Source organism: Lissotriton helveticus, chromosome 1_1 (assembly GCF_964261635.1).
Source record: "Lissotriton helveticus chromosome 1_1, aLisHel1.1, whole genome shotgun sequence".
In the NCBI taxonomy this organism is placed as follows: domain Eukaryota; kingdom Metazoa; phylum Chordata; class Amphibia; order Caudata; family Salamandridae; genus Lissotriton; species Lissotriton helveticus.
Genome location: NC_136057.1, coordinates 899,807,747 through 899,833,021, shown reverse-complemented (window position 1 = coordinate 899,833,021; position 25,275 = coordinate 899,807,747). Strand labels below are relative to the sequence as shown.

Genomic DNA, 25,275 nt, shown 5'->3' with positions numbered 1-25,275 from the left:
GACTGACCACCCCGAGACCCACCTCTCCTTCTGGAGTTGGCCGAGCGCCGTCGAGAGGCCTCCTTGGCGAGGCTCCTCTCCTAGAATCGTAACAGCTGAGCAATCACACCACTACAAAGGGACACCACACAAGAGGGGAGATTCTTAGAGTCTTTATCAGCCATAAAGGTAGGTTCTCTCAGCAAGATGTACAAACGGATCGAGGGATCCTTAATGTCTCGGTAACTGTGGGAAGGGGGTAGCGGGACAGTCTTAGTACCAGCCTGGCACGGGGATACCCTACGCACAGCTCTCAATCCTCGAGCTGCGGGGTTCCGCAAGGTCGAGCCGTGACATCGTCAGCAGGGCTCCGAAGATGGTTCAGCGTGGTCGGGCCGCGACAGCGTCAGCAGGGCTCCGAGGATGGTTCAGCGAGGTCGGGCCGCGACAGCGTCAGCAGGGCTCCGAGGATGGTTCAGCGAGGTCGGGCCGCGACAGCGTCAGCAGGGCTCCGATGTTCCGTGAGGATCTTCTTCTCAGCAAGTAGGGGGGCCGCGACCAGGTCAGCAGGGCTCCGAGGTTCCAGGGTTCAAAGTAGCGAGTTCTTCTCAGGGTCAGCCGCGATTCAATCAGCAGGGCTCTCGACTCCAGGATACAACTGCTGACCCATTCCAGAGCTGCCCCAGATATAGGTCTGGAGTCCTTTGATGTCCGGACCCTTGCGCCTGGGGGTCAGAGGGGCCGGGATGAGAGTGTCCAGACACGTAGCAGGGGGGTGGAGCCAGCGCCCAGGGAGGCCGGAGGGCGATCAAAACCAGGCGTCCGGGGACGGCTGGAGGGCCATCGAAACTCCCCTCCTCCTTGATCCGTCAAGTGGCCGCTTTACCACCTGGTCGGATCTTTGGTGCCTCGATGTTGGGGCGTCGCTGGGGCCACGGCCGAGGTCGGGCCGAGGCCACGTGGTCCGGACGTGGGGGGCCCAAGATGGAGTCGGGCCTGACATGATGGCCCGGGGTAGGGGCCGGACCAGCAGAGTGGGGCGAGTAGGGGTCGCCGTGCTCCTGAGGGTTAGAGCCGGGGGTCGCCAGGAGAGGCGGCTCTCATTGAAGGTTGGAGAGGGTAGCTTCAGGGGGGAGGACAGGGGTCGATGCCGTCCAGGGCCCGCCATGCGGTAGGAGTGGGACCACGCCACGAGGCCGGGTCCAACAGGGCCTTGTATGGAAAGTGCTGGTACACGTTTATGGAGGTCAGTGTTGAATGTGAGGTCGGTGGGTGCTTTTGCTAGGAGTATGCTGGAATCCACTGTGGGTTCATGTGTGAATGAGAAGCTAGATTGGTGGAGGACGTTGGATGAGGCTGCCAGGTATGGGGGCCTGCTCTCTCACATTACCTTTCCAACCTGCTCCCCTGCAAAAGTCACTTTGTCTTCTAGTGGGTGAGAGTGTCAGGCTGTCAGGGTTGTTTGAAGCTGCTGCAGTGCCTCTGCCAGAGTGATTCCAGCCACACTCCCTGTTCCTGTCTGATCTACCTCTCTGTATGAAGAGGTCTGCTGTCTAGGATCCACTAAGCATATCACTTGGGCCAGTTCAAAGCAGACCAGGAGAGGCTCTGATTGTGCATGGCCTGACACTAGTAGTCGTGCTGTGTCCATGCCGTGAATTAATCACAGATACTGCATGATCAGAATTTGAATGATGCTATAATGCTGGAGAGCTGATTGCCCTGCTCTCCCTATAAATGCTAACCCTCTTGAGCAGGGCCTTGTTGTAAGGAAGGACTGGATATCAATATAGGAGAGAGACACGCTCCAGGGCTAGCCCTCTAATAGTGGTGGTCTCATTTTCAAGCTGGAAGGACACTTGGGCCCAAGAACGCTAGAACAAGACTGCTGCGTTGCTTTGTGTTGGCTGACTGATGACTGCAGGAAGGAAATGCTGCACAGTGCCCTTTCAGCAAAAGTGCTTACCTGCCAGGATAGCCAGAGCCCAACTATAGTAAAGAGAATTGGTAGCTGTCGTGGAACTGCATGAGGTACACTTGTCTGGTTTCTTGAGGACACCTCTAAACACCATGTGCTTGCATAGCCTGCAGTGCAGTGCTAAAGTCATCATCTCTACCAGAAAAAATGGATAGTCCCTCTTTATATGTAACCTTTGGCTAGTGGACACCTGTACCTGTAGACTGGTGCAGGCTCCAGGCAAATATTGCTCACTGATGCCTCCATCACTCCTTTCGTGATTGCTAAGGTTTGCCAGTCTAGGGTAGGCTCTTTTGACCACTTTAGGCATGTTGTGTGAGGCTTTGTAGCAGGTGCACTAAAACTTCATAAAACTCTTTGAAAATTAACAAGGTGGTCTGTTACCCCTTCGAAGAAGTAGCTACTATTAATGTTACTCATCCCTGGTGGAAGTGCCTGTGCTAACTCCTACAGCCCATACTCTTCAGCACACAATTTATAACTCATCCATATTGAAGTAAATGATCAACAGACCATAAATGTTGGTTCCTGTGTTCGGGAAGTTGGCTGGTGATCACAAACACTCCCTTATACTAACATTGGCCATAAATTCCAATAAAAATAGAAAATATAATGCTTAGCGCATAAGTGCTGTAATAATGTTTGGAGCAGAGGTCTCCAACCTTTTCTATAATGAGAGCTACTTTGTCCCATCAAACTCATTGAGAGCTACTAATTTCATTAGTGTTGTAATAGTGTCCACATCAGACAAGATTACATTATTGACCACCATATAAGCAAGGGTACTACCAGCAATCATTTCAGCGCATCAGGCATGGCTGCCAGCAGTAATGTAATACATGCTGTGCCCATATGGAATGTCTCTTGTTGGGTAATATATGTACATTAATTCAACCAAGCAAAAGCTTCTAATTTAACAGGACGGGCTTCACAGAAGAGAGTTACTTACAGGTAGCTGGAGAGCTAACAGCAGCTCAAAAGGTACTTGTTGGAGAAACCTGGCTTGGAGTCAGATCTCTGGCTAGAAAGAAGCTAGAGAGCTTGAGGTTTATTTGTGTTACCTTAACTATGCATAATATGTAGTCTTACGTGTGTTAAAGAACTTTTCTTTTTATAAAGTTATGCTTTCGCTTGACTATGAGTATATGTGATACTTTACTGTGTTCTGAGTGCTTAACCCTTATGACCTCCTTGAGGCAGCATTGGACTGCTCTACCAATTTACTTAGCGAGTCAAGTGCTAAAGAGGAGTACTGGGTAATTTATTTTGTGATCCAATAGTACTGCGTGTCAAGGGCACCAATGACAATTTACTCCAATCGTCACAACTGGAACGCAGTATCGCATGTTTGCCCGGGGATCACAGGAGCCAGGTCTCACACGGCCTTTCATCCCAGGTCACATTCTTGTCCCATGTGGTTTCTCTCAATGGACGTTTTGGGATTTTCGAAGGCTGCATGTGTTGGAAGTTCTCTTAGAGCCTCGTTTCGAGGTGTCCTTTGTTTTCTAAGTTTTATGTTGTAATTGTAACCTGTATTTGTGTAGCTGTTACTATCACTGATTAGGCAGTGAAGCACTTGGCAGTGAGTATCCCGCTACTCCAGAACCCACCCAAGGTTAGATGTAAACAGGTAGTAGTTTAGTTGTATGTGCTTCCTTTTCCCTTGTAGGGTTTGTTAAGTTTGTTTAGTTTGTGTTCTGGTGATGTCTTGCATTTACTTAAGTGTTTTGAATAGGGATAGATTCATTCAGGTGGATGAAGCAAAGGAGGGTGTGAAGTGCTATTGGGTTGGGCTGGACATGTGTGCCTGTTAGTTGGGTGAATTTGATAGGAGGAAAGAGCTTGGAAGAATAGATGCATTCCATTATTAATTGAAAAGACTGGAATCTGTGCAGAGGAAATGGAAAAAAAACACAATCTTCAGGATGTCATTTGTGGCAAGCAAGCAGGTTAACCTGTTTAACGTCAAAGTTGACTGCCTGTGTAATATATTTAGCAACGTACACAGAGGTGCTGCTTTCTTGCCGTGCACTCCAGCAGTGCCCTCAATGAACAGAAGACCATAAACTAATGCTTATCAGCCAGCGACAGTGAACCCGACAAACATGAAGTTCACGTAAAGAGATTCCGAAAGGAGCGCAATCTGCTCGCGAAAGCTCAGTTTACCAGAGCTGGCAGGCTTCCTCATCGCAGGTCTTAAATCCAATAAGTCAGGCACTGTGATAACTACAGGTGACGTCACAGCGAGTCTCAGCTGTGTGTGTCCTACTTTGTCAGATACTTTAAATTGGAGTTCTGGCAAATGTAAAGCACTTTATCAATAAAAATAACACTGAAATGTACGCATACTAGACCTTTTTCCACTCAAATCCCTAAAAGTGAAATATTTGCCTCAGGAGAGCTTTAAAACGTCTAAAGGTTTTGCAGTCCAACATTCTAAAATATCCTGATGATCGTGCTGTCGGATCTGTTTATGTCTGAATGACAGCTGCTGATGCAGGAATTTGGAGCGCCATATCTCACTGTTTAGGCAACAATGCAGCGTCCAAAATCTGTGCATTATATTTTATTAATGGAACATAAAGTGAACATCTGGCAAGAACAAGAAGACTAAACATCTGTATTTCTGTATTTGAAAAAGTAACCGTGGGCTTCCACAGTCCTGTGTTTTGCTTTACACCCTTTGAGAACAATATCACTTAATAACTAGTACCAATTTTTACAAAATTCAAAACTTAGTCCAGAGTAGTTATGAATGCCCACTGCCTTCTGGCACATCGAGAGGAATGGCTTTCAGATCACTCACTCTTGAGTATCAGTGCATACCCAGAGATCTCACAGATCTGTTCCCCAGCTAGCCTGCAAAGTTCTGGATCATTTTTTAGGACTAGCATCCTCCCTCTTCCTTCTCAGATCCCTGCTGCTCACCCCACACCACAGCAGTCGGTCACACCACTATCCCACTGCTCCTGCACCTGCATTTGTTGCAATAATTCAAGTTGATCACGTACCTGGGTTGAGGATAGGACAGGTGCACCCACGGCTCGTCCAGGATTCAGGGTAAAGTATCCGTTTCCCACGTCGGATCTTAAGTTTTGTCATCTTCAACACTTTCCTGATCTTCACGTTCACCTCTGCATGGGAGCCCTTGTCGTGCGCGGATAAGATCTTTACTTTCACCACTGTTGAAAAAAAGGGCAGAGTCCTTCAGCAATGGAGCTATATTGCTATAGTGGCCCTGCCTATGATGGAATTGGATTTGGAAAATATGTTTTTAATACATTATGAATTAATGCACTATGCAATTTAATGTTCACGTTGTTTTGCCACAGGAAAATCTAAGCTGTTTTTTCTGGGCCCTGAGCATAACACACTCTATTTCCTCAAAAACATACACAATATGTGTCCTGAAAACAACTACATTTCACCAGTGACTCAATATCAGAACAAGGCTGTAAATGGTAGATGACCTGGAATGACTGCGCACGGGCTCACATATACATTTGTATTTGTGTGCTCAATGCCACACATTGTGGGTGCACCAGTGCTTTGAAAATGTGCCCAAAATTTTTTCGTGTCGTATTAAGTCTTGAACAAGGGTTCCTCAACAACTGATAAGCGAATTCATGAATTGACTGATGACATATAACACTGTGAGAATGTATTACCTTCTCAGTGGGACCCTCAAGGCCAGATCAGCAAAGGGGTTTTGCACTGGGACAAATTAATGAACCCCAGTATCCCATGTTCTAGAACTAAGGGGAAGAACCAATAGGCTTTCTGGTATTTGCAGCAGGAGAGTAGTTGATTGATGCAAGTGGTCAAACTAACATTTAAAACACCCGAGTAAGAAAATTCCTTACAATATATGTTAAGAATGTGGTATTACATCGATAAATGCGTGGGGCTCTTTGCTTAATATGGCCATATATCACCAAAAGCCTATGATGCGTAAACTTCCTCTCCATCAGATTAGCTCTTTAAATGTCCTAGTGCCACATCTTTCACCTACGGTCACAATCCTGAAATCAAGTCACGTGGTATAGTCAACATCACTTACCAGTGGGAAAATAGAAGTGGCATTAAAAGCAGGCGTGTAAGAAACTGCAAAGTCCTGTCACGGACACTTGGATTTTCTTGAGTTTTCCAGCTTCACGAGCTGAAAAGATGGTGACTTAAAAAAGGGGATAAAATAGGATTTAGCCCTGAGCTGGGAATGGGGCCTGCGAAGTGAAAGTGTGCCTCTGAGGATGACGGGAAAGTACGCACTTCTTCATGCATTTTCTTAACTTCATTCAACTTCGGAGGCTTTGGGGATCCTTTTGTCTACCACTAAACGAAAGCCCTCGAGGAAATTAATATTTATTAAGTCTAGCTGAAGTAAGCTTTAGGTCTCTGAGGCACAGGCAAAGCAGTACAACAGGTGTAAAGAATTCATACTCACAAAGTCCATGGCATATTCTAACTCTATCATTCATCCTCGTGGTGTAATACTAATAGCCAATGAGCACATTTTTGATAGACCGTTTGGGCTCTTTCCCTCAAAAGCCCTGCAGGTGTGTCAGCTAGTAGCAACAAGGAAACATTGCATTCCAAGCATGTCAGTGTACATGCTTCATGCAGTCAGTCTACACTCTGGGGGAGGGGGAGGGGGAGGGGGGGGCAAGCAGACAGCCTTGCATTTCCTGCAGAGAAGAAGGTGAGTTCTTGTTTCATTCCTGCATTATAATGTGCATAGCAAAACTAACTAATAAAATACCGTCTGTATATGTCTCAACTTTCTTGTTTCCTCTCCTAAGTTTCAGTTATCGATTTCTTGGGCTCTCAGTCGCCCCCCCCTCGTCTTTATGGTATTCCTAAAGATCAGATCTCAGGTCTGCTGTAATTCCCTACCAGTGGTGCTGGAACAGTTTACAGAGTTGGGATGCTGACATCAATGTTAAATCACTGACCTCATAAAGAGTGTGAAAAAATATAAGCATCACACAAAGAACAAGTGTGGCAAATGAGTAACACCCATTCAGTAGGAGAGTCGTAAGGGTGTAGTATGTAAGTGGTGGTGAATTGTAGAGCACACTGTAGCAAATAGATTAGTAAAGCATGGTGTGATAGCTCTTTCTCATTTACATACATCACATTTTCTATTGAAATGGCCATTAACTTTCCACATAGTTTATTGATAAAAATCATTTAGGGCACACATGATGATCTCTGAAATCAGATTTCAGCTAATATTTGTCATTGCGCATCATCACGTAGAGTTTCTTGATTTGTTGTGATCCTATTAAAATATTTGTTCCTATCACACTACAGAATTATGAAAACAGCACTTCATGTGTGCCTTTCCAACTTCTGATATATTTTGAAAAATGTGTATGGTTCATTTATATGTATTTAAATGTTGCTATGTGTTAGAAAAAGTTACATTCTGCAGTCTCTCCTTCCATAAAAGCAAATTGCCACATAATTCACTTTACAAAATCGTCTCACTTTGAAATCGGAGAAAGAAAAGTAAATACCAATTTCCATGCTAAAAGAATAGGCAGCAATTTGTTTCCATGTAAAGAGAATAAGTTGCAATTTGTTATAAGACATAGCCTGACTGTTGACTGCTGAACACATAGCAAATGTGACAAGATAAAAACAAAATGTAAAGGCTTCTTTATTGCTCTTCACCTTGAAAACTCCAGCATCGTTATTTTGGGGGTGCCCGAGCACCCCGAGCACCACTACGCCAGCTCCTATGTTCTGTACCTACATCACTGCTGTAGTTTCTGTTCATTCTTCACCCTTGTCACTTTTGCTCAGATTATTTCCTGTTTTTATCTTTCCCTCTCAACAGTATCACCTTTACTTATTTTTCTGTGATATGCTGAACTTCTTCCTCCTACTCCTTGGACTTGACCTCTAATAGCATTTGGTGCTGTCTAGCTCCCTTCATGCCTGCCTCCCACTTCCTCTCCTAATGCACTTTCATAATCTTTAATGCTTTCCTTTCTTTAACCACATTTCTTCAGCCACATTCACCTGCAGACTCCAGTTATATGATCTATGTAAAGCATGTTCCCTTCTAACCTTTCAGGCAACTAAGGGGATCATTACGATGGTGGACGGACTTCAGTCTGTCCACCATTGTCCTGGGGATGGGGACCTCCTGCCTGTAAGGTGGCTGTCCCACACATTGAATTAAGATGCGACCGTCACCACGGCGGTTGCATCTGCAATATTTAACATTGCAGAGGGTGCTGCAAGCTGCAGCACCCACCGCACTGTTAAAAATGCGCCTTGAACATTTCCCTGCACTATGTGGCAGGCACCATGCAGTGCCTGCCACATGGTGCAGGGAAATGCAGGGGGCACCATAACCAAACTCCCCCTAGTCCAGGGGGGTGCGCAACAGGCTCTTAAAGTACAGCTCCGCCAGCCTTTCCATGGCGGTTGTCCCATGGAAAGGCTGCCGGGGAGCCTGCATCCCAATCATGGTGGTGGTGCCTGCTAGGTAGGCACCGCCACCATTCTGGGGATGTGGTGTGGTCCGGCAGGCATCGGAACGATTGCTTCTGTCGGACCCATGGCGGTCGTATTTTCCGCTTACCAGCACACCGCCTGCCATCACACTCTATCTCACTACCTCACTCTATCTATTTCTATATCACGACTCCCTCAAAAAATCACTACATCACTCTCTCACTAACTCACTCTCTATCTCACTACCTCACAACTTCACTCTCTATCTCACTACCTCACTCTCTCTCTTTCTATCTCACTAAGTCACTTTCACTCTCTCTTTCACTACCGCACTCTCTCTCTATCTCACTACCTCACAAACTCACTCACTGTTTCTATCTCACTACCTCAGAACATCCCTCTCCCTCACTACCTCACTCTTTCACTACCTCACTCTCTGTCGCTCACTACCTCACTCTCTATCTACCTATCTCACTACATAACTCTCTCTACCTCACTACTCCACTCTATCTATCTCACTACCTCACTATCTCAACTTCTCTCTCTCAAAACATCACTACCTCACTCTCTCAATACCTCACTCTCTAGCTCACAACTTCACTCTCTCTCTCTCTAACTCACTACCTCAATCACTCTCTATCTCACTACCTCACTCTTTCTATCTCACTAACTCACTTTCACTCTCTTTCACTACCTCTCTCTATCTCACTACATCACAACATCACTCTATGCTTATATCTCACTACCTCACAACATCCCTCTCCCTCACTACCTCACTCTTTCACTACCTCACTCTCTATCTCACTACCTCACTCTCTATCTAGCTCACTCTCTCTCACTACATCACTCTCTCTCTATTTCAATACCTCACTCTCTCTCTCACTCTCTCTCTGCTAATGCAATAGGTATCACATATGCAAAAAAAAAGCTAATACTAATTGAAATGACAATGCCATTTATTTAGGGATATAAAAAAATAATGAGCAATACCAATAGCTCTACCTATAATATTGCCGAGACCATTGCATTGTAAATGCTTGTTTAACTTGTGTGGGGGCGCACAGAAAAAGAAGTCCAAAAGAACTGTCAATTTTAAATATATGAAAAAAGTTCCTTTATTCTGTATTGTTCATTTAAAAAAATACACAGTCACAGTTCGATTTGCAAATCGAACTGTGACTGTGTGTTTTTTAAAATGAACAATACAGAATAAAGGAACTTTTTTCATATATTTAAAATTGACAGTTCTTTTGGACTTCTTTTTCTGTGCGCCCCCACACAATGTTATTTACATCTCTAACCTACCAGAGCTGGCATGGAATCTCAACCTTTGGCCTCTTGTGACTAGGATGAATGAGGATCTTCAATGGTGGAGCCAATTATCCTTAAACCCTCTGGGGTGTGTAGCACTATTCAAAATGATGTGTCTCTTGCATTTCCTCTATGTCCTTGCAAACTTTCCCCATCCAATTCCCAATTTTCAGACACTGTATGTTTTATAGCTTTTTTTATTTCTGAAAAGCAATAAAATTTGGTTTAAAAAAAGTATTTACAAGCAGGTATTACTATTCAACGTATGGTTATGCCAGTGCTTGTTTGTTGTATACGGCAAGAAAATAATAGACATAAAAATATCTACAAAGTTACATTCCATTTCAAAAGCTATGGTGTATGGAAGATACCTTAACACACTGTCTGAAAAAAGTCCAGAGCAGTGGCCCCAGAGAAATGATTTCTCTCTGGCTCGCTTCGGTTGTGCCCTTGGATGCTGGTGCTTTGACCTCCCTTCACCTCACCCAGGAGTCCTGAAGCCTTCCATACTCCCCTCGTCAGAGAGTGATGAGATGGTGGGAGGAGAATGAACTCTAGATAAGATTTATGAAGCTGTTTTTCCTTTCATTTCTTATCTCGTGCAGGATTAAACCCTGTCACTACTCTGACCGGAAAGCCGCGCGCCAAGAGGGCTCATACTGTTTCCATCCGCGGTGCTGAAGCAGAGCCGTATTTCACCCCCATGCCGCCGGGCTGACCCTCGCTCTGGAGGTCACTTGGCACTCTGCTGGCATGTGACTGATGGCCGCAACTATTTTCCTCCCTCGTTCTTGTTGGTGAGGCAAGTGCTGAAAACAATTTACGAAAAAAACCAAAGGGAGTCTGGCATTCACAGACAGTATGTAATTCATTTACCGAACTGGAGACGCAAAGTCAGACTCTTAGTGTGACATATTTATTTTATTTATTTTGAAAGTTTTATATAGCGCGAACAAGATCTTTGCAGATATCAGAGCGCTTTACAAAGCCGGGAATGCCAGCAAGAGAGTGGGGTTACACATAATAAGTGGGAAGGGTAGGTATGTGAGGGAGCAAAGTAGTACAGCACATCAATAATACAAATATAACAGTTAAATGTGTGCATAGATAGTCAGTAGCGTCAATAATACAGGTGAAATAAATAGTATAGAGTTCGAACAGAGTAATACAGGTCGGTGTAGAGTCTTTCCAGATCCACGCTAATAGGTCAGGTGTATTTGGCCATAAAGATAGCTTTTACTTCTTTCTTAAAAAGTGTGAAGGAGGAGATGAGCCTAGTTTCAGGAGGGAGTGAGTTCCAGATCCTGGGTGCCATTCCTAAGAAAGAGCGTTTATAAGTTTTTACCTTCCGGAATCTTCGAGGTTTTAGCAGAAGATTGTTTGTGCCTCTAGTGTTTCTAGAGCCGCCGGAGATTGACAGCTTCTGAGTGAGGTATCCGGGAGAGCTCAGATGTAGAGCCTTGTGTGTCATGCAGGCGATTTTCAAATGTATTCTGGCTTCAAAAGGCAGCCAGTCCAGTGTTTTCAAGTCAGGGGTGATGTGCGAGTGTTTTTTTGATCCAGTGATGAGTCTGGCTGCAGCGTTTCGAGAGGCTCTTAGGGGTGCAGTGCTGGTTAACGGGAGACCTCAGAGGGCGGTGCTGCCGTATTCAATTCGCGGGATTACTAGTGCCTGTACTGCAGTTTTGAAGTCTTTGGCTGGTAGGAAGGGTTTGAGTTTCCTCAGGGTATTGATTTGGAAGTACGCTCCCTTAGTAGCCTTGCTGATATGATGCTGCATGTTGAGGTTGGAGTCGAGGGTTATGCCTAGGGATTTCGCTGAGTCCACTATGATGGGTTGGACATTGAGTGCAGTTAACTGTTTAAGCCAAGTTTGCGTGGTGGGGATCTTCGCGGGAGGTGTGATCAGCAGGAATTCTGTTTTCAGAGCATTGAGTTTGAGATGATTATCAGCAAGCCAGGATTGGGTGCTTCTGATCGTTGAGTTCAGTAGTAAGATGTCATTGGGGGATTGTAATTTGAGATATAGTTGGGTGTCATCTGCGTACATGTGAAAAAGTACATTGGATGCTTGAAGCAAGGTGGTGAGAGGTTCCATAACTAGGTTGAACAAAGTTGGTGATAGGGAAGATCCTTGGGGGACGCCTAACGAAACAGGTATTGGAGAAGACATCAGGTTGTTACTCTTGAATTTCTGCGACCTGTTGTGTAAAAAGGAGGTGAACCACTTGAGAACAGTCCCAGAAAGACCCATTCTTGTGCTCAAAAGATCGAGTAACTTCTCATGTTTGACAGTGTCGAATGCTGAAGAGAGATCAAGCAGGATGAGGAGGCAGGTATCACCTTGATCTAGGATTTGAAGGGCGTCGTCAATTATGTGAGTCATAGCAGTTTCAGTGCTGTGTCCTGCTCGGAAGCCTGATTGATGAGGGTTGAGGAGATCAAACAGATCGATGTGTTTAGTCAGTTGTAGTTGAGCGCATTTTTCCAATAATTTGGCGAGAGTGGGAATATTGGTAATGGGACGGTAGTTGTTAAGGTCGGATGGGTCGGCAGAAGGTTTCTTTAGCAAAGGTGTGACTTGTCCAACTTTGAGGGAGTCAGGGATGGTTCCTTCTTGGAGCGAGCTGTTGATAATTTTAGTCCAGAGAGGAAGGAGCAGTGGGGTGAAATCTTTGACAGCGTTTGCAGGGAGGGGATCCGTGAGGTGATTGGAAGGTTTCAAGGTGCTGAGCAGTTTGCCAATTTCTTCTTCGGAGTAGGTTTCAAAGGTTGACCATGTTGCATTGTTTTTAGGTTCGGTGGGTGTTATGCAGTTGAGTGTGTTGTGGAGTCTTGCGTCAGCGCGGAGATCATTCTTTATGTTGTCAGTTTTTTGGGTAAAGAAAGTGGCAAAGTCTTCACAGGAGGGTGCTTCGTGCAAAGTACTGAGAGGTTGGGGTTGTTCCTTGGCTTGTGTTCTGATTAACTCAAACAGTTTTCTAGGGCGATTTTTTGCTTGGTCGAGCTGGAGGCTGAAGAAGTTTGCTCTTGAGTGCTTTATTTTCCTGAAGTAGGCGTTTCTCTTTTTCTTCAGGGTTTTCAGGTGCAGTGCAGAGGGAGCTGCCCTCCAGGTGCGCTCTGCCATTCTCATGGCTCGTCTATCTTCATTGAGACTCCCGTCGTACCATGGGTTAGAGATTTTAGCGGAGACTCTTTTTAGCTGCATGGGAGCAGCCTCATTAATTATTGAGGTCACGGCGTTAAGATAGTGGTCAGTCAGGGATTGGACATCTGTAGCGCCCGTAGGCGGGAGTAGGAGGTCGCGACTGCTCGGGGGTATGGAGAATGGGTTGAGTTTTTTCAGGTCTCTTTTCCAGACTTTAGGTCTGGAGGGTTGAACCGAATTGAGTTTGACTTTTTCATTGATGTGGAATGTGACAATATGATGGTCTGACCAGTCACAGGGTTGAATAGACTCAAGTTGAGTAGCGTCCTCTATGGCGATGATAAGGTCGAGGATAGAGCCTTTCTCGTGGGTCGGACTGTTGCATAATTGTGTGAGGTCCAGGGCGCTGAGGAAGCTTTTAAGACTATTTACCACCGCATCATTGAGATCGTTCCAATGGAGGTTGAAATCACCCAGGTATATTTGGGTGAGCTGTCGTCCTGCGTTCGTTGAAATCAAGTCCATCATTTGTTGGGCGAAGATGAGGTGGTCTCTGGGAGGGTGGTAGATGCCATGAAGAGAGCATATCGGTTTGCCATCGCTGATGATATCGAGGCAGATGTATTCGTAGGAAGTTGGAGAGGGTAGGGACGGCACGGAGACTTTCAGAACAGAAAGGCTGTTCCTGTATATGCATGCGATTCCGCCACCTATCTTGCCAGACCTGTCAAGCCTAATGATGTGGTAGTTAGGGGGGACCAGAATGTCCATTATAGGTGTAGAGGATTCGGTTAGCCAGGTTTCAGTCAGGATGATTAGGTCAAGGTCCAATGTTAGGATGAGATCAGCGATGGAGGAGGAGTGTTTAGAAGCCGATCTGCAGTTTAGGAGAGTGCATTTGAGACGGGGTGTGTCGGGGGAGGAAGAGGGTACTAGAGAGAGGGGGACTTTTCTAAGGTTATTCGGGATGGATATTCTGTTGTTAAGAGTGGAGGGTCTACGGGGATTTGAGTGTATTGTGGGGATGGGGAGGTGCGAGGCGGTTGTGAGGTTTAGGGGAGCTGGGTCATAGGAGCGGAGGAGGGAGAGAGTGTCGAGGTCCGAGAGAGGGTTGCATGTACGAAGGGGGCGGTTGTTGCGATTGTGGGCAGGGATCGCGGTCCAGTGAGTGCGGCGGGTGTACTTGTTGCGATTGTGGGCATGGATCGCGGTCCGGTGTGAGGGACGTGGCTTAGGAGCGTCGTCGGGACGGGAGGAGAGCAAGTTGAGAGGGGGGGTGGTGATGAGTGAGGTGAGTCTAGGGGGTGTGGTGAGCAGCTCTTTGATGGTGTGCATGTCTTCTTTGATGGTGTGAATTTCTTCTTTGAGTTGTAGGAGGAAGGACATAATCTTGTCTAGCGTGGGGTAAGTATTAGTGCTGGGGGTGGAAGTCATGGTTGGGTGGCTGACCTGGGGCTTATCGTGCGGGTGGGGGGGAGGGGATTTATTTCCTTTTCATGTTATAGTTTTGTTGGGTGCATTAGTGGCGTCCAAGCTTCAGGTGACACACTGTAAAATGCAAACATAAGTTTTGCGGGGTGAGGGGGTGGCGCACATTTTCACATATTCCTACATATTATGACAATACTTAACACTGCTGACATTTGATTACAGTAAAGTTTGCATGTTTTTCTATGCTACAGTCTACCACTGTGCCATTTTTAGTGCTGTAAATTACAGAGTTTCTATTACGTAATGATCAGCAGGCTCTCCCACCCCCCCTGCCCCCCCGTTCACTTTTCCCTCTCCAATCTGTCTACAACGTGTCGTGTTGTCTCCTTCACTGTCCTCCTACTGCTGGGATGCTTCTTCTCCTATCTTACCTTTCTCCGTTGGTGTCATTTAAATCTTTGTCACAAATTCCGGTATTGTGTATTTTAATCAAAACATTCATTGCCTTCATCCACTGCATTATTCCTTTCTCTTCAGTATCTCTGTCTCTTCCCTCCATCTGGTCCCCCTCCTAGATTCGGCTGGACTTTCCTATTGCCCCAGGCTTCTATTCTAGTCTGCAGATGTCCATTGCACCCCCGATTGCCATCTCCTGTATGCAAGTATAAATCCTAGTTTCTGTTTTTTTGTGTGCCACTCTCACACAGGTCACTGGCCGCTGGAGTGAAATCAGGGATGGCTCCTCCACAATGGCGGCGGAGCTTTGCCCCACTGGCTCAGAGTCAGCAGGTGAAAAATAAAATGATGTTCTATCATCATTTTATTTTTCATTTGCCGGTTCTGAGCCAGCGCGTGTAGGGAGGGGCAGGCCGTGCCATGGGAGTGGGGAGGAGGAGTGCTATGTGCACTTCTAAGTGGCAATGTGTCTTTGGCCCGCCGTCTGACGCCGGCCAAATACACATGCGCACTTAGGTTTCTCCAACCCAGCTGTACTGAACAGTTGGGCTGGAGAAACAGCACAGACTCCCTCTCCTGAACGGAGCATCTTCCCAGCTTGCTGAGGCCAATCACCACGTGGCTCTCATAGGATGACAGCAGCGTGGGGATTGCACAGGGAGTCTGCCCCAGTGTCTGCTGGGAGGAAGAACACTGGCCAGATGCTTCTATAGGGCCTGATTTAGACTTTGGTAGTGTGAGGTTACATTGTCACAAATGTGACGGATATCCCACCCCTTTCTTACAAGTGCCACAGAATATAGTGCACTTGTAATACAGCGGACAGGATATGTGTCACGTTTGTGAGGGAGTAATCCCCGCCAAACCCTAAACCAGGCACTATTTTCCGAACTCTATGTTGCTCCTTTTATAAGTCCTATTGAAATTCAGACATGCAGCCTGCTGTTGTGCATAGATATTGCAAACAAGCATTGGCAATGGAAATAAGTCTCGCATTTGCAAGAGTTAGAGCAATTGGCGTTGTAAATGACAAGGTCTATTACCCATGTGTTTTGGTTTGGAGTGGAGTGGAGTGGATGTGTGTGGAGTGGAATTTTGTGGGTTGGATTGGAATTGTTAGTTTTGGAATTGTGTGGAGTGGAATTGTGTGGTGTGTAGTGGAATTGTGTGGTGTGGAGTGGATTTGTGGAGTGGAATTATGTGGTATGGTGAATAGATAGGGGTAAAAGCGGCACAGAACAGATAGACAGGATGACAGAGAGGGATAGGTAGTTTGTTCACGAAGTGTTGCATGAACTCCAGACAGAGGAGCAGAAAGAGTGTGTGAGAAAGACAGAAAGAAGGGAAGAGCAGGTGACAGACCCATAAAGAGGGAGCACCTGTGTACGCAGAAGAAACCTCAAGAAGAGGAGGATAGCATGAGATTGAGGGATGGAAACCTTGAAAAGGCACAGGAAAAAACTGTGCTCAGGAGGTGGGAAGGGCGTGTGAGAGAGCGAGAGAGAGGGGTGAGAGAGAGTAAGAGAGAGGGGCTGATTGCTCTTCCCAAGGAAATCTTATTAACCTCACAGTATGACAGGTGTTCAGAGAGACAATGACCATTCACCAGTTGACGGTGGGGCACCGAAGATGGGCACCGGCGGACTAAGAGGCGAGTGAGCCGACATAATGAGCAGGGAAAGAGATAGGCTGTGCACATTTTCCAAATCTGAGTATAAGTGAGAGCAGCACCAAGACGACTGGGAGGGGCACCCAGAGAAAGGGGGGGGGCAAGAGGTGGACAAGTGCACAGCGTGAGAAGTTACAGGAAGGTAGCAGGTGTGAGCAGGAAGTACAGAGAGGAAACGGGGAGTGTAAGAGAGGGATGAGAGGGGACAGTGGGAGTACGAGATGAAAGGGGTCAGTGGGAGTGAGAGGGAGAGATGAGAGGGACAGGGAGGATGTGGGGGAGAGATGGCAGGGTTGGTAGAAGTATGAGGGAGAGATTTTGTATTTATTTGTTTTTTTTTAGTTCTATATAGCACTGGCTGGACCCGAAGGTAACAGAGCGCTTTACATTGTGAACAACGGCAAGTTACAACAATCGTCATTTATACATTTTTATTCGTACTTTTCAAAGTGAATGCTAAATCATAGGTGGCAGAGAGGGAGAAGGGGGGATCAGAGTAAGACTAGACGGATAGGTGGGTGGGGTGAGACCCAGAGGGGTCATAGGCAGAGCGGGCAGAAATAGAAAGACGTTCACGTCAAGAGAAAAGAAAACGTAGCAAAAAAAAGCATGAGTTCAGTAACTCATTGAAGCGGATTTGGTGCCTTCATTGTCTCAAGCAGAGACGATGATGGCGCCAAATCCGCTTTCTAATCTGAGACACCGATCATCCCCAGACGAAGGCTTCACAGCCAAAATGCATTGGGATTTATAAAGTGTGCACTCGCCATACTGCATTCTGGGAAATGTAGTTCAAAAACCATTTCTGTTTGAAAACAAGAGAGAAAAGTAATGTGATGTAATAATATAATTAAACAGTGAAACCTACGGATACAGAGTGGTATTTTTATGAACCAGGAAAGAAATTGTTGAAACTTTCACGAAGGACTATTTAACCAGTGCATGGGAGACATACTCCACTTGCATGGGGATGCAACCAGGTTTGATACACATTACACTCCAGTTCAGAGGGTGATTCCCTGGAGCATGGCACACCCTTATAACCACAATTTAACTCAGAGGCAGCGCGCTTACCAATTCCTTCATAGTGAGTGTGTTGCAGGAGACAAGATTTATACATCAGATCAGGATCACCTTAAAAGTTGCTAATGATCGCAACTGATCTGTGGTAACAGGAATTGCAAATTAAGTGGAAGAAAGCAGCTGGGCCTAGAACAAGCTCTGAGGCGCGTGCTCCATCACATGGCTCCAACTTGGAGCACCCAGAAGAAGGGTTAATTGACTTATAAAGCAGTCCATCTTCAGGGCTATGGGGGCTCTACAAACATGAGTAGGAGTACTGGACCATGACCACAAACTTGAGTGCCCTTGATCAAGCAGGCCACTGGGGAGGGGAGGTACCCTCACCAATAACAAATTGTTTATAGTCTTTTTAACATATCTTGTGCACATTTTTCAATTTTTTAATCTTTATACAATGCCTGTTTTGTATTCCTTACTGTAATGAGTTTAATTCATTGTACAGTTAATACATTCAATTAAATAGGTGTGCGCGTTTTAGTGTGCGCGTTTTAGGAGACAGAGTGTGTACACATCAGGTGGCAGAGAGTGAATATACTTCAGGGGGGACAGAGTATTTCCCCACTAGGGGAGTACAACATGTGTGCCGGTGTGTACTTTGGGTCTCAGTGTGTGCATACTTCTAAGGCACAAAGAGTGTGAAAGCATGTGTGTGCGTACGTGTGTCGGTGAGTGTCTCTCTGTATCTCAGGAGCAGAGTGTGTACATTGCGGGGGGGTACACATGCAGTCCATTAAGTGAATGTTCAGGAGCACATTCTGTGCATATCCATGCCACGTTTACAGCCAGCAGTGCATCAGTCAAGAGATTCAGTGATCAGCTGGATTTGCTGCCCGCATGTTTTTAACACAGTATTGAAATAAAAACATCTCTGCTACCACTACTGCAAACGAACGAGAAGAATAACTAGATTTTGATCATGTGGAGGTGCGCATGCAGGGTGTTTACATCGTTCTTGCTCGTCGCTAAACTGTACAGTCTCCTTCTGTATGATGTGACGGGGCATGGCCGGCGTGATATCATCGCTGTTAAGATCGGACAGGCCAGTTGCTTAGGAAGCGTAGAGGAAGAGTGGAAAAGAAGGGTAACGTTAAAGGGCGAGATGATTTCTATACTAGATGATGCAGCTAGAGAACCTGAAACACATGTTTAGGAAAGTGGGTGCCATGTTTATAAAAGAAAGATCTGCAGCCTCCTGAAGTGGCTGGCATGCTGACACCTGATCTAAGGGAAATGCTGCTGCTCTACTTGGCCGCCATGCCAGAAACCAGAGTTCTGCGTGGCTGTAGACTGCAATGAGCTGGAAGTGGTGTTGGGACGGGAAGTCTCTTGCATGTATCTGGAGAGAGTGCTTCCCCTGCCTTATGCTAATCTCCAGGTAAGTCACTGAAAAGCTACTGTATGGTTTCTAGATCCCTACCTCAGTGAGCATGACAATCATAAATGTCCACTTCGGGTCGCCCTGTTTACATGGATTGAGACCCGAGAGCTTGGCTCTCAGGTTGAAGGGGCATGCCTAGTGCACCCCTATTTTTCCGAGAGTGGCTGCTGCCCTCTCTACTCAGGCTGTGGTAGACTGACAGTGGTGGCAGCAATAACTCTATAGTCAGAAGGGGGGAGTCACCATCCACCCTCCTGATCAAGTCTGCGCAGTCTGCCAAGCCTGTGGTCCTGTTGTCTTTGTCTACCTGACGTGTGGTTGAGAACCTGTGGGTGCACTGGGAAAGAATGGTGACTTGAGGCAATGTGTGGAATGCGAGCTGTTCTGCTGGACATCCCAGCTCCCCCGTGACCCTCCCCATTTCCTTGGAGAGGCCTGGTGGGCTGGGGTAGACACTCAGCTCTTATCTGGGTTTACCTGCAATAACTCTGCTAAGAGGACCCTCGCCCCACTGGTCAGTGCCTCCTCGTCTGGAGTTAATTTAAATTCATCTTTAGGGAATTGCACAGGCTGGTACCAGGGAAGACTGTAGGTCATCTGTGCATGCTTTAGTCATACATTGAACATACCATGAATGTTTTGTGATTGGAGCTGTATTCAGGATGCAAAAGTAGCAGGCCCTTTGATTGGATGAGCCTATCAATCAGAGGTGATAAAAGTCTGGCCTGAGGGGTCAGCTGTTGTTCAAGACTGGTTTTATGACTGAAGAGGTGGCCACACCAGGTCTGTCCAAGGGAAGCCAGCCGCGACCAGCAGTGTGAAGGCAAGCGATAAGACACTTGCTCACAGCGTCTGTACCTTAAGGAAGTTTTCTCTGACGGTTGGAGTCTGCTGCCAAGAGTTCAATGAGTATCCAGGGCATCAGCAGCATGGGAGAAGGCCAGCTGTCTCTGTGAGACTTGTGGTGTGTGCGTTTTTGAACAAGGAAATCACAGACAGCTGCCCAAGGTGTGGAAAGGAAGCTTACAGCACATCAAGGGAGTTGGTGTGGAAAGGTAGCTTGCGGCACATCAAGGAAGATGGTGCGGAAAGGAAGCTTGCAGCACATCAAGGGAGCCAGAGAGGGGCAAGCTTGATTCTAGTCCTTGATGGTGAGATCAAATCCTCTCTAATCTCCTCCCCTGTGCTGTGGGATCCTGTACAAGCAGTAGCTGGGAATAGAGGCCAGTGAAACAGGCCCCCACCTTTCTTTCTGTGATCTCTGGGGGTATCAGGGTGAACTGGCACTTTGTCCAGCCACTACCCTCCTACAGCTAGCCATTGGCTACTGGACTAGTGGGACTCCAGTAAACTGTGCCAATACATCAGGCACCTTTGGTCAAATCCCTGACACCACAAGAGCAGTGCTCTCACTCAGGATGGGAGGGCACTTCTGTTGCTTTGGGTGGGGGTTATGGGGTTGATCAAGAACCTTTGACTTCACATTATATGCTGAAACTTTATCCTTTCAATCCAAAGGTTGGCATCAAGGCTCTAGTGTATTTGAGCAGGCCTGTGAAACATGGTCTGTAATATGCAATGCTAATTGTGTGTTTTCATGTTAACTGTTTTTTTTATAGTGCTTGGCGTCTAGGCACTATAATACTGTTTGGGGTCAGAACTCTGGCCCAGAGGGTTGTAGAGACATCTATCTGGGTTTTACTGTTTATCCTAGTTTTATGTGTAGTATAATTATCTTATCTGTATTAAAGTACTTTTCTTTTATAAAAAGTAAAGCACTGACTGGACATTGAGTTTATGAGCTGGTAGTATGGTGTGCAGTGTACTCTAAATGTCTAACCCCACCTCACCTCCTTCAGTGAGCCTTGGACTGCTCTGTCTTGCTACCCTGAGAAGGGCAAGTGCTGGAGAGGAGTACTTGGTTATCCAGTTTTGGGTACACTAGTACTGAGGCCCCAGGACACCAGTGGGGAACACTCCAGTTGATGCGATTGGAGTGCAGTAACCCCTGAGTGCCCTGGTGCCCAGGAAGCCGGGTCTAACAAGTGGCGAGTGAAAGAAAAAGGAGTTCACAAAAACAACACATGAAGTTGAAAGTGTAATGATGCAGTTGTTAGACACTGCTCTGTGGGAGGATACAAATGACAATAAGTAGGGATAAAGAAGAAGGATTAGCCCCTAGTAAGCAAGCCTATTTCTTGGACAATCGAAGTGACCAATTAAAAGGCAATGGGTGGGCTGTAAGCCAACAGAGTGAATACAGCATGTCTTGAATAGACAGTGCAGGCACTGCCTAGGCTCGAACTAAAAAAACGCAATTACATGCAAGCCTGTATCATTTTGTAGGCACGTAAAAAGCGCATGTGCATACAAAGTGACACAATTGCTGTTTTTTTGTCTATTTCCCAATTAGAATTGTTTAGCTGAACACAAAACCAAAGAAAGCAGAGAGACATGTGGCTGGTATTTAAGTGTAATAGCGCTAACGCAGATAGGTGAGTTCAAGTCCATTGCAGGGGTGAGCGCATTTGGTACAAACAATTAATATGCAAAAGTAACAATTGATGGACGGAATGCTGGACAATGCAAACATTCATCCCCAGTCACAAGGATCTGGGTTAAATCCATCATTCTTTTGCTCACCACACCACCCCAGTTTGGACCTAGCCATATGCAAATCAGTCTTGACCCTGTTCCTTATGGGAACAGTCCAGCCCAAACTGCTAAGCCAGGTCCTCCCTGGACCAGAAACAAGCATCCTGGGACCGGATTTCAGGGCATCACCCTTCATCAGCGAGGCTAGCTTGAATCCAGTGGTGTAGTGAGCACGGGACCCACGTGTGGGCATACCCTTCCCACTTAGGGTTACATATGCAAAAGAAACAATTGATGGACGGAATGCTGTACAATACAAACATTCACCCCCAGTCACAAGAATCTGGGTTAAATTCATCATTCTTTTGCTCACCACACCACCACAGTTTGGACACAGCCATATGCAAATCAGCCCTGTTCCTTGTGGGAACAGTCCAGCCTGAACTGCCAAGCCAGGTCCTGTGCTCTTCATGCCACTGGAGTCAAGCTATCCTGACTGATGAGGGCTGGAAGCCCAGAATCTGCCCTTGGATGCTTGTTTCCAGTCCAGGGAGGACCTGGCTGGCAGTTCGGGCTGGACTATTCCCATTGACCGCAGGGTCAAGACTGATTTGCATATGGCTGGGTCCAAACTGGAATGGCATGGTGAGCAAACAAATGATGGATTTAGGCCCAGCTCTCTGTACTGGTGTGAATGTATGATATTGTTCTGCATTCTGTCCATCAATTGCTCTTTTTACATTTGTCACCCTGAGTGGGACGGGTAAGCCCAGACGTGAGTCCAGTGCTCTCTATGCCACTGGAGTCAAGCTATCCTGGCTGATGAGGGCTAAAAGCCCGAAACCGGTCCTAGGATGCTTGTTTCCAGTCCAGGGAGGACCTGGCCTGGCAGTTTGGGCTGGACTGTTCCCAATGGGTGCAGGGTCAAGACTGACTTGCATATGGCTGGGTCGAAACTGGAATGGCATGGTGAGCAAAAAAATGATGGATTTAGGCCCATATCTCTGTACTAGTATGAATGTATGACATTGTTCTGCATTCTGTCCTTCTATTGTTCTTTTTACAATAAATAAATAAAGATCCAGAACAGATAGAGGATATCTAATTAGATACCTGAGGAAATAGATGAGGAGATGAAAGATTAAAGTTTAGAGTGTTTGGGAGCACTATATATATCTACGGTCTATAAAAGCTAGGGTATTGCTCTCAGTGGTGCAGCTAGTGCTGTAGCACCAGGGCTTAGAGTGCAGGGAGGGCTACCTGCAGTGCAGCTATTGCCGTTTATTAAGTATGCAGCTCCCACAAACGTATTTGCTAGTGTCCGCCTGGGGCCTGGATCAAGAGTCTAGAGATATAGTAGAGATTGGGAGAAACTGAATGGCGGAAAGTAGGCAGCTACAGAGCAGAAAGATACAGTGAAAAAAGAGCAAAAATAGATGAAAGAGTAAAGGGGGAGAAAAGAGGGGAAATAAAATAATAATAAAGAACATTTTCTTTCGTGAAAAAGCGTTTGATACTGTACCGAATGAAAATATCAGTAGAGAATGGAGAGGGATGAGCAAAAAGTGGAAATCTCCAAGTTGGAATGGCTGAGTGAAGGTTGGCAACAGAGAGATACTAAGGAAGTGAGAAGATGGGAGAGAAGTGGCTTTCTTACCAACGATGTAGAGATAATGGAATCATTTTGAAGAATTGGGGACGTTCTGGGGACGGGTAGGGAGATTCAAAATAGAAGAGACCATAAGAAACGGGGAAGATGCACAAAAGGCAAACCTCTGTGGAGAATGTAGAGAGGGAGGGTAATGTTTAAAAATGGACGAAGAGTAGGATGCTAATGAAAGGTGCATGGTACCATGAAATGGAGAAAAAGTAAGAAGGGGTTGGACACATTCATGGATGTTTGTAGAGATACAGAGAAGCTGGTTCATCATTGTCATTAGGGCAGCTGGTGCAGTAGTATCGGGGACATGTCTTGTGAAGTAGCCACTACAGCCCAATTGGGCAGGTTTGTTTTACTACCTAATCAGGGGTTTGGGGCCATTTTTCCTTTTTGCGCCTTTGCTACACTACAGTATAAAAGGGTGGGCGGAAGGCACCTTTGCATCTGTATATATTTCGGTAGGAGACAGGGCGTTTTCGATGCATAGACTACATCGGAGAAAGGTAAGTGTTATTGATAAATCGGTAGGTAAGCAAGGTATAGCTACATAGGTCCAATAAAAGGGGCAGCGATGGCATAAAGGTGCCAAATTGCCTCGAAGAATTACTCACTCCAGGTAGCTTACCATCTATCCCTAAGCTATGCAAGGTTGAGGTAGGGTTCCCGACTTTACCATGGGATTGTAAGGGAGGGAATAATAGAGTTCCATTTAAGACTTGAACATTGGTTAACATGACCCATTATTCGGTGTGCTTCGCGACAATAAGTACATTTTTCCAAGGCCAACCCTGCTCCACCACATTGTTCGATGTGAGTTGCATTGTCCACTACCTTCCACCTCTCTCTACCACCTTGTACACATCTATTTGACAAACAGAGGACTGAAGGCGTTGGCGCTCCTTAATGTCAGGGCATTGTGCCTTTTTTCAGTGAAGTGATGGTGCGGTTATGTGGAAGCCACCATACCACTGAAAGGCTGCATTTTGAGAAGAAAGAAAAAAAGTACATTTAATGTTCCCTAAAAGCTCAACAAAACATCTAAAGGATTCCAGCACAATAGACAATCACAATGTTCATTATTTTCCAAGTGACCATAGAGAGAAGAGCATTTGCAGTGTTTCACTCTGTTTACCATACAATGTGTATGATTACACAGATGAAACACTACAAAAATGCACATTTCATTACTGGCCTCTATAGTTCTAAAAGAGCTGCTTTGAAGGCACACTATAAGTGGCGCAGAAGAAAGGCAACCAGACACTAGAAAAAGAGATTACAGCTCAACCATTCATTGCTTGCTTTACCTTGCTGTTAATACGACTGTTAAGAGAAAAAAGCTAGAAAAAAGTGCTATGAAGCGTCTTAGTGCTTTTTTTTTTTTAACTTATGGCAGGTGGGGGACAATACAGGTAAGGGGAGTATGGGGTGGGAGGGAATAAGCAATAGTACCTCAATCACAGTGTGAGAAGCTGAAGGACTCTAATTACGATGAAGCAAACAGTGGCTGGCCCATACTTCACATGAAAGAAGAGGAAGTGAAGCCGGCATGCGTTGCCCAGTTGCAAGGAAGCAAATAATAATGAAAATAAAGGCAATGAATGGTAAGCAGTGGGCGGGCTCCAAGGGCCTTGTAGAAAACAATATATCTCGGAAGCCAGGGCACATGCTCTAACATGCTGTGTTGCATGAATGTGACTTTCTGTAGTGTTACTGTTGCTCAGGTAAAGCGCTCCAATACTTCCGGGTGAAGTTTGTGCTATATAAAATAGAAACATTTGGAAAAGTCAAAAGGGTAAACATTAAATGGCAAGGTAGGGCTGGTTGTTTCATTAAATGTGTACTCTTGAAGCAGGGAATGGAAGAGTAGTGTAGAAATGTATCTTAATTAAGTTATAAAGATAAGAGTAATTACTGACATTTGTTTCACTATCCCATCTGGCAGTGAGAAGAGACGGGTAGTTAAAAGAGCAGTAAATGCTTTCGCTTTGGCTATCATACATTTAAGCTAGCAGCTGAGGGGTATCATACTGAATGATCATTATTTCAGCAGCTTTGAAATAACTTAAGGTTTCACCAGAGCAAAGGCTATGCGCTCATTGGCTCCTCGCCTCTAGTTATT

General features: G+C 45.8%; 1 protein-coding gene across 2 annotated transcripts in view; it reads right to left on the bottom strand.

The window, feature by feature from the left end:
• NTN4 (netrin 4) overlaps nt 1-25,275 on the bottom strand; it is a 567,299-nt gene that overhangs the window by 35,787 nt on the left and 506,237 nt on the right. For both annotated transcript variants that reach the window (XM_078675865.1, XM_078675873.1), the window contains one exon: nt 4,969-5,139. In XM_078675865.1, coding sequence (XP_078531991.1) covers nt 4,969-5,139 — 171 coding nt within the window. The remainder of the gene's footprint in view (nt 1-4,968; nt 5,140-25,275) is intronic.